The following is a 9,941-nucleotide window of genomic DNA, read 5'->3' on the forward strand; positions in this document are numbered from 1 at the left end:
TAGTACCTGCTTGGCCTTCTGGTCTCAGCCCTGTGCTTAGACGCCCTCGTTCCAGCTCCCTCTCCCGACACCAGCCTGGCCATCAGAGCCACTCGCGGCCCAGCCCAGGGCTGGTCAGAGACCAGCGTCAGAAGTGTGGGGTGTGTGCGGGGCGGGAGCACCCCTGGAATAGAGTGCAGACGTCAGGCCCACGCTGCCTTTGAGGTCTCTTGACTTTGGCCGTGGGAGGACAGCCCAGGGGGACCCCGATGAGCAGGAGTGACGGGTGGAAGCAGACCCGCAGTGTGGCAGGGTCCACACCCAGGCTGAGAGGGAGGGGGGAGGGCTCCGGTGGCAGGGGCTGGCCGTCCTCCCTCCGCTGCGCCAACCCGGCCTCCCATGCCCAGGTGGTGATCATGAGGGACTACCAGCATGAGAATGTGGTGGAGATGTACAACAGCTACCTGGTCGGGGACGAGCTCTGGGTGGTGATGGAGTTCCTGGAGGGAGGCGCCCTCACCGACATCGTCACCCACACCAGGTACTGCTGGACAGCTGGGCCCTGTGACAGCCAGCCTGCTGTCTCCCCCGGCTCCCCAGGGTGGACCTGGGCCCCCTCAGACCTCTCCCACGATAGAACTGGCCCCCTCCAGACCCCTTGGGGTGGGGCCATGTCCCCCTCAAAGCCCAGGGTAGTGTTGTGTCCCCCTTAAACCCCAGGGCGGGGCCCTGTCTGTCCCCGTCATTCACCCACCCACCCCCGCAGGATGAACGAGGAGCAGATCGCCGCCGTGTGCCTGGCCGTGCTGCAGGCCTTGTCCGTGCTCCACGCCCAGGGGGTCATCCACCGGGACATCAAGAGCGACTCCATCTTGCTGACCCACGATGGCAGGGTGAGGAACGGGGTGGCTTGGCCTTCCCCCGCCTCTGCCCAGCTCTCCCTCTGCTGGTAGGGTGTGCTCTGACCCCCGAGTGCAGTCACGTGAGGAGCAGTAAGTTCCTTCGTTCCTTGGGCAGCAGTCCAGAGTCAGGGGTCCACGTGAGTGCGGCCTCTGCCCCTGCGGTCAGGGGCTCAGGCTGGCGGGGCTCTGCCGTCAGCACGGGCCGTTGGGAACTGTAGGCTAGCCCTGGGCCCAGAGAGGGGAGACTCCATTTGGGTGGCCAGCCTCTCGGCCACGTGAGAACCTGCTCCTAGCCTGGCATCCAGGCGTGGGCTGTGGACTCCAGTCCCGTCTCCCATCTTCTGGGCTGAAGTTCTGAGTCTGAGGTCCATGGGTGGTCCACAGTGACCAGAACCTGCATTTATATTCCAAGAGTGAACATGATTTTCAGTGGGAGGGGGCCCTTGACTTTCACCAAATTCTTGTTGGTGATTTGCCCGCCCTCCCCCAGGAACGTTACGCCAGTCAGCAGAGGCGGGGGGTGGGGGGAAGGCTCAGTGTCACCGGGAGTCTCAGCTGGGGTCCACGAACACCTAAAGTTGTCTGCAGATGTGTCTAGGGGACATGTGTCAGCATGCTCTCTGGGGGTGGGAGGGTCCACAGACATCCTCGAGAGTCCAGATAGGGCCCACAGTTCCAGCAAAGGTATAAATCCTTGGTCTGGGGACGTAGCTGTTGCAGAGGCAGGCTGTGTCCCCTTGTACCCCCCTTGGACACCTGCCAGCTGAAGGTGTGCTTCCTGCCGGGAAGCAGGGGCCCAGGGCACAGCATTGGGAGCCAGCCTCAGTCTGAGTCCCCGCCCAGCCTTTGGTACCCCTGGGACTCGGGCCACTTCCCCCGAGAGCCCCAGCGCAGACCCTGTCACGGAGGCAGATGGTGCGATCTTGGGCAAGTGACACGGCTGAGGGCCCCAGCCAGGAGACGGCAGAGCTCCCCAGAGGCTCTGACCTCTGGGCAGCATCGTGGAGACCCAGCGCGTCCGAGGCCAAGGAATCAATTAGGTAGATGCCTCTGCTCACCCTGCTCCCACCAGCACCTCTGACCCTACTGCCTACGTCCTACTGCAGGTGAAGCTGTCAGACTTTGGGTTCTGTGCCCAGGTGAGCAAGGAGGTGCCCCGGAGGAAGTCCCTGGTCGGCACGCCCTACTGGATGGCCCCGGAGCTCATCTCCCGCCTCCCCTACGGGCCAGAGGTGAGCCAGAGGTGGCCGGCCGTGCCGCTCGGCACTGGTTTACGCTGTGACAGTCCGGAACAGCCAGAGTGCTGGGGGTGAGGGGGCTCAGTCCCTGGGAACAGTCTGGGGGAGAAGTAGGCATGGCTGCGTGCACTCATTGCTGACTGGGCTCTAGTTTGGAGCCAGGCCAGTGCTTAGCTGGGAACAGAATGCTGAGCAGAAGTGGCCCTGGCCCTGGCCCTGCCTGTCAGCCTGGGGCAGAGGCCACAAACTGGCTGACGTGCTCTGAAGATGCTCTTGCGAGCATTTTAAAAAGAGCTCTCACGTGAAAGTCTGAATTTTATCCTCTGTCAGAAAACCAAGAGCTCTGGCCATGTGGAGGCCAAATTCCCGCACAGCAACAGTCAGCAGGCGCTGAGGGGCTGCTCCACGTTAGCAAGTGCAGGGGCGCCTTCGTCTTGGCCGTAGTCCCCACCCAGCTCTATTGCCTGCACTGACCTGCTTCACTCCCTGCCGTTACCTGCCTGGTCTTTGAGCTGTGGCCTGTGGCCCTGAGGATTCCTCCACAGTCAACAAGGCTTGACCCAGGGCCTGGCCAAGGTGCCCTTGGAAGCATATCTTGGGGGAACCTCAGGCAGGAGTGGGATCACACTGGGAGGGGAGGCTGGGAGGAGATTCTGAGGGACCATCTCAATCAGGACTGCCTGTGAGTGACAAAACTATCTCAAACGGATTTAGCAAAATGGAAAGCTGTGGGTCCCTAGAATTTCCCCCCTGTAGTCTTCACTCAGGCAGGTGCTCCCCTGGTCAGCACAGACATGACCCTGGCAACTCCGGAACACATCACATGAGTCCTACTGTTTTCCTGAATATTTTGGTTGAAGTCTCAGGGTTGACTGTGACTGGCTCAGCTTGGGTCCTGTGCCCATTCCTGAACCAATTACTGTGTCCGGACTCTTGCCGATTAGGCTACCTGGTCATGCTCCATGGACTGAAGTAGGGGAGAGGGAGTTCTCCAGAGGAACCCAGGGGAAGGAGGGGGGTTAGCAAAAAAGAAGGGGATAGATGCTGGGTGGGCAGAACCCTTCAGAGGGCTCCCTGGGTGAGGAGTGCATAGGGTCCGGCAGGCTAGGTATCAGCGAGGGTGTTCAGGGCCCAAGGATTCTAGGAGCGAAGAGGCAAAGACAGAACCAGGGCCATCCCTCTGTGGGTGTCGCTCGAGCACTGGCCATGCCTGCACAGCTCAGCCCTGCTGCCCCGTCCCCACCGCAGGTGGACATCTGGTCTCTGGGGGTGATGGTGATCGAGATGGTGGATGGGGAGCCCCCCTACTTCAATGAGCCACCCCTCAAAGCCATGAAGATGATTCGGGACAACCTGCCACCCCGACTGAAGAACCTGCACAAGGTGGGCCCCTCCCGCAGGCGGCAGGCAGGTGGGGGTGGGGGGACAGGGCTCCACCCAGCCCCGAACCCAAGCAGAGCGCTGGGTGCGGGCAGCACTGGGGTATGGATGGCTCCCTCCCGAGGTGGCGCTTACTGTGCGCTGGGTCACCCCCGTGTCCCCCAGGCCTCGAGTGTCTGTGTAAACTCTGTGCCCTCACCACCCCACATCCCAGAAGTTGTACTTAGGCTGGCCTGGCTAGACGCACACAGCATAGCCAGGTCCAGGAGAGGGGACTTCGTGGTGAAGGAGTTGCCTGGTGAGAAAGGGGTGCCTCCAGGGCCCAGCTGCTGCCAGGGTCCTGCTGAACCTTGGAAATGGGGAGGGAATGAGCCCCTGGGGCCAAGCTCCTGGGACCTCTTTGCCCCCTCCCTAGGCAGTAGGTGTTGTCAGCCCATTTGACAGAGGACGAGACTGAGGCCCCACAGCGAGTGAGCAGTGGAGCTGGCTCTCAGACCCCCTGACCCTCTCGCCCGCCTCCTGACAGGTGTCGCCATCCCTGAAGGGCTTCCTGGACCGCCTGCTGGTGCGTGACCCGGCACAGCGGGCCACGGCGGCTGAGCTGCTCAAGCACCCATTCCTGGCCAAAGCGGGCCCGCCCGCCAGCATCGTGCCCCTCATGCGCCAGAACCGCACCAGATGAGGCCCAGCGCCCTGACCCTGAACCAAAGAGCCCCTTGGGTCACCCCTGCCCTGCCAGAGGCCAGTGGAGGGCCGGCCCCTGCCCCTCCCAGCCCAGGAGACACTCTGTATGGCTCTGCCCTCCTTGCTGGGGGGTGTGCGGGACCCTACTACTGAACTGCCGTTTTGATTTTGGGACTTTTAAAAAAGCGCAGGGACTTGTGGGAGCACACGAGGCTCCCAGGACCCGCCAACCCTCTGGGACAGGCCCGCCCCAGTGTTGTCCTGTCTCCAGGAAGGACGGGCGGCCTTCCCATCACTGGAAACCTGCAGTGGGGGCCGCCAGGGGTGGAGACAACACTACGAAAGAGGTGTGTGTGCGTGTGTGTGTGTGTGTGCGTGCGCACGCGTGTGTGTGTGTGTGTACACGCATGTGTGCATGTAGAAGGTCCAGCTCCTCTGTCCTCCAGCCTGCGAGTGCGTGTCTCTGAGACCTCGCCTGATCCACAGCCCCTCTCCCCTGAGCCATTGCGGGGGTCGATCATGAATGTCTGAAGAGTGGCCTTTTCCCTTCGCCCCACACCCCTCTCTGTGGCTGGATGCGGAGACAGGGGTCAGGGCTTCCCACCCACCCCCAGCCTCTGCAGAACATGACTACTGCACCTGGAACAGCCTCCTCTTTTCTAGAAGTCTATTTATATTGTCATTTTATAACACTCTAGCCCCCATCTGGGGACGGATGGTCCCTGTCCCGCGGGGTGGCACCGGGGACAGGACCACTGCTTGAAGAATCGGGTTCCTGCCCCCTCAGTGCAGCCCCGCCCGCCCCTCCCTCAACTTAGTTTTACAATTAAACCAGTTTCTTGTTTTGTGTGTGTGCAGTGTGCATAGAGACCCCCCCACCGCCGTCCAGGCCGTCTTGTGGGGAGAATTGATGGGGAGGGGCTCTAGGGTTGGGAGGGAGGCCTGGCTGACCCCAGGATTCCAGCCCAGTTCAGGGCCAGGGCCGTGTCTGTGGGTGGGCGGGAGTTCCAGGTCCAAGCAGCCGGTTACAGGGCTGGATTGATGCCCCCCAGGCCTGGAAGCAGCCAGTTTACCAGTCCATGTGCCATGATGACCAGTTTGCCAAATCTGCAGTTTGCTGGAAACCTATTTTAAAGGTTGTCTGGAGTGCGTTCAGTGGGTGGGAACTGATCCTTGGTGAGCTGATGTTAGGAAACCGGTCAACAGGCAGATGGGCTGCTGGGGCGTCGGCTAAGACGGATGGACCAGGAGCTGCCAGCCTCAGAAATATTCCATTGGCCGTGTCCTGCCCTCCAGGCTGAGGCCGGGTCTCAGGGAGAGGAGAAAATCCGGCCGACAGGAGACGGCGCTGCTTCTGCGTTTTGGGCAGTGACTGCCCCAGGCCAGTGTTGGCTCGGCGTATGTCCTTCCCAGCACCCTGGGAGGTGTCGGGGCAGCAGCGGCCTCCTGGGGACACTGAGAGACCAAGGAGGGGACCCCCTTCCCAGAGCCCTCCAGGCGTCACCGGCACCAGGGACCTCAGTCTGGTTTGTGGGCTGGAAGTGTGTGGAGAGGAGCCAGAGAATCCGACCTAGTCCTGCCTCGCCCCCACTGTCAGCCCCTACCCCACAGCACCCCTCTCCACAGGACCTGAGTCCCCCAGGGATCCGGCACTGTTTCTGTGTCAGCCTGGCCAAGTACACACATGATCTAGATGGATAAACACAGAGATTTAAAGCATAGTACAGGACGTCCCTGGTGGCACAGTGGTTAAGAATCTGCCTGCCGATGCAAGGGACACGGGTTCGAGCCCTGGTCCGGGAAGATCCCACATGCCGCGGAGCAACTAAGCCGGTGCACCACGACTACTGAGCCTGCGCTCTAGAGCCCTTGCTCTGCAGCAGGAGAAGCCATTGCAGTGTGAAGCCTCATTCTGATGCCCCCTCAAGTTTGAGAACCACTGAGATCTACAGTTGCTCTCAATAAGAGGCCAAGGAGTGGGGGACTCAGTCCTGCCCAGTCAGCAAGGTCCCAGCTTCCTTCCATCTTGCTGCTCCTCCATCCTAGGATTGTTACCTCTCCCACGTGAATAGGAGGGCACACCCCTTCCTTTTAAAGGGCAGTGACCCCAAAGCTTTCACCATTGCCTCTTTGGCCTGAGCTTAGTCACGTGGCCACACCCAGCAGCAAAAGAGGTTGGGAAATGTAGTCTTTATTCTGGACGACCGTGTGTCTAATTACAACTTCTATTACTGGGACTTCCTTGGCAGTCCAGTGGTTAAGACTCCACGCTCCCAATGCAGGGGACACGAGTTCGATCCCTGGTTGGGGAACTAAGATCCCACATGCTGCATGGAAAAGCCAAAAAAACAAAAAAAAAAACGCTTCTGTAGAATCATGATCCTCCATCCCTGCTATTCACTACATTCGCCAGGCTTCACCCCACAGAACCCAGAGGCAGGCCCAAGTGTACGCAGGAGCAAATTGAAGGGGGGAAATAGATTGTTTAATAATAGTGTTGAAGAAATTGGTTCATTTTATTAAGAAAAAGAAAACTGAATCCCTACCGAATACAATGAAAGGGAACCTGAGATCAGTGCTGTGCAGGGCAGTAGCCACTAGCCACATGTGCCTATTTACTTTTAAATTAAATGAAATAAAATTAAGCATTCGGTCCCTCAGTTGCACTAGCCACATTTCACACGTTCAATTGCTACTTCTGGCCAGCGGCTGAGGATTAAACAGTAGATATACGAAAACCTTCTATTATCTCAGTTCTGTTTTGACAGTGTTTTTCCCTAGCTGGATTAAATATCACCGTGGGGACTTCCCTGGTGGTCCAGTGGTCAAGAATCCGCCTTCCAATGCAGGGGACGTGGGTTTGTTCCGTGGTCGGGGAACTAAGATCCCACATGCCACAGGGCAACTAAGCCTGCACGCCGCAACTTAAGAGCCCGTATGCTGCAACGAAGATCCCGCGTGCCGCAACTAAGACCCGATGCAGCAAAATAAATAAACAAATAAATATTAAAAAAAAAAAAAAAACACCGTGAAAGGTAAACTATAAAGTTGATAGAGGAAAATAATTGATGAGCTAGGGGCAGAGAAGGACTTCTGAAAACTCCCCCAAAGAAACAAATTATGAAGAAAAAAATCAAGTTGATGATACCAAATTAAAAGGCCAACAGGGATGTGCGCAGGTGCTCAAACCAATTAGTAATCAGAGAAAAGCAAATTCAGCGATGAGCTGTCATAGTAACAGTACGAATCTGGTAAAAATGAAAGTCTGGCTTAGTCAGGTGAAGTGCTGCACGTACGTATCTCGCAGTAATTCCGCTCCTGGGTGACTTCCCAAAGAAATTCTCCCTCAGGACCATGCAGTATTCATGCAGGATCTGAGGGCACAAGGCAAGGGCTCCTGTGAAGCCATCAGGAGCCAGGGACCAAGTGTGCCCATGGGAATGGGGAGCCAAGCCAACCAAGTCTGTAAATCAAAAAATTGTGGACATAAAAGAATAGTCCTCATTTGGCAAGACCAAAAAGAGAAACTCATTTACGGAACAGAATGGCTCATGGTGAGGAGAATGGAAGAAGGAGTGGGCTAAAGGGAAAGAATGAATGAATGAGAGAGTGGTCTTGGGAGGAATAAAGGCCTTGAAGGCCATGCTGAAGGTCTGTTCTGTGAGCAAAGGGCAACCCCCTTTGGTGCGGATTGGAGTCTGGTCATAGGTATATAAAATGAGAATTATCCAGGCAATTATAACATGCAGCCAGGATTGAGAAGGGCAGTTTATCTGCCACAGTAAGTCACTGGTGACCTCAAACTCGTGCCTGCCTCCTGCCAACGCCCCACAACGAGAAGGGCCCAGGAATCATCTCACACCTTCCCCCATTTCACAGATGTGGAGACTGAGGTCCATGGAGGGGAAGGGCCTGCCCAGGGTCGCACATCCTACGAGGGCCAGGCCTGAAGTCCTGGGTCCCTCACTGGCTTTCTGAGCCAGGCCTCAGGCTGGGCGGTGGGGCGGCAACAGTGAGCAGGACAGATCTGGTCCAGGAGGCTCCAACTCTGATGCCCCAGGGCCAGGCAGGTGACACTGGGGACTGGGGAAGTGGCCACACACACGCCCCTTCGAAGGTCAGTCACTTCTCAGGGCTCCTTGGCCTTGCGGGGGTTTGGTCCAATGATGCAAAATGTTCTGATTTTCCTCAAGAGATCCTCATTTTCATGTGAAAGCTTTTGAACTCAAAGGTAGGCAACTTATGAAAAACATTTAACAATATCATGTGGGCCAAGCAAAATCAAGGGAATAGTTAACATTCATCAAAACCTTACTGTGTCCAGCGCTTTGCTGAGCTCCTAGTTCTACCTCATTTAATCCTGTAGTGGGTTAGTGTCCCCTCCCCACCCCACCCCCCCAAAAAAACCAGACGTGTCCCCGTGGAACCTGTAACTGTGACCTTATTTGGAAAAAGGGTCTTTGCAGATGTGATTAAGGACCTTGAGGTGAGGTCATCCTGGCTTATCTGGGTGGGCCCTAAATCCAGTGACAAATATCCTTATAAAAGAAAAGCAGAGGTAGACTAGAGACACCCAGAGAAGACCTTGTGAAGACAGGCAGAGATTGGAGTCCTGGGGCCACGAGCAAAACCGCACTGGGAGCCCCTAGAAGCAGGAAGAGGCAAAGAAGTCTTCTCCCTCTAAAGCTCTAGACGGAGCGAGTCCTTGCTGACACCTTGATTTCAGACTTCGGCTTCTAGAACTGTGAGAGAATACATTTCTGCTGTTTTAAGCAACCCAGCGTGTGACAATTCATTATGGCAGCCCCCGGAAACTAACACAACCCTCCTAGCAGCCCTCCGAGGAAGTACCTTCCTTGTCCCATTTTATAGCTGGGAGACTGAGGAACAGAGACTCGAAGTCACCAGCCTGAGGTCACACAGCAAGAAAGTGGTAGAGGCAGGGTTCAAAGCCATCACCATGCCACAGCCTCCTGAAGACTGAGCAGGACCTCCCTTTCCAACCGCACCTGAGGGACCACAGGTCTCAACAGGAAAGGGTCAACCTCTGTCTTCCAGGGCCGCCAGTCAACTCAACTAGGCCAGACCCCAAAAAAGGAGACTCCGGAAGAAAGATGGCCACTCCAGGAGAAGACTGAGAGGTATTAGGCCTGGGGGGACAAAATGGGGCAGCAAATAGGGTCCTGGCCTGTCATTTGGGGAGGTCAGGACCCCTCACAGCCTTTCCCCGGATGACCAAAGGCATCTACAGAAGTTTGGGGACCACTGGATTAAACAGAGTTAAACTCTCTCTCCCTTTCTTCCTCCATCCCTCTCTTCCCCACGGCTTTATCCCCGACTTTCTGTCTCCCTCTGTCTTTCTTATTCTATCATTTAATCTTATTTAGTGTTTGAACAGGTAACTGAAGCCCATGGTACAAAATATAGAAGATTCCAAAGGGAATAAGTTGCAAAGTCAACCTCCCTTCCTCTGCATCCCCAGCCTCTCGGTCCCCGTCCCCAGGACCAGCCACTGATGCAAGTTTCTTGTATCTGCTTTCAGAAATGTATGCATACACCAGGAAATACCTACATGCATATACTGATATATGTTCCACTTTGCGCAAATGTTAGCATACTGTACACATCCTTCTACACCTTGTTTTTTTGTGACCTAACAATGTGTTCTAGTGGTTGATCCCAGTCGGTACATAAAAAGCAGCCTCGCTCCTGTTAATGGCTGGGTAGTATTCCGTGACGCATATGAACCTTGATTCAC

The 9,941-nt window shown here is 56.5% G+C and overlaps 1 protein-coding gene across 2 annotated transcripts in view; it reads left to right on the forward strand.

Moving 5' to 3' along the window:
* The window catches only part of PAK4 (p21 (RAC1) activated kinase 4), a 46,582-nt gene extending 41,552 nt beyond the window's left edge, over window positions 1-5,030 (forward strand). For both annotated transcript variants that reach the window (XM_079908245.1, XM_079908244.1), the window contains 5 exons: window positions 387-520; window positions 746-872; window positions 1,988-2,113; window positions 3,368-3,502; window positions 4,026-5,030. In XM_079908245.1, coding sequence (XP_079764371.1) covers window positions 387-520; window positions 746-872; window positions 1,988-2,113; window positions 3,368-3,502; window positions 4,026-4,181 — 678 coding nt within the window. In that variant the 3' untranslated portion in view covers window positions 4,182-5,030. The remainder of the gene's footprint in view (window positions 1-386; window positions 521-745; window positions 873-1,987; window positions 2,114-3,367; window positions 3,503-4,025) is intronic.
* The last annotated feature ends 4,911 nt before the right edge of the window (window positions 5,031-9,941 follow it).

This window comes from Stenella coeruleoalba, assembly GCF_951394435.1.
Source record: "Stenella coeruleoalba genome assembly, chromosome: 20".
NCBI classification, from domain to species: Eukaryota; Metazoa; Chordata; class Mammalia; order Artiodactyla; family Delphinidae; genus Stenella; species Stenella coeruleoalba.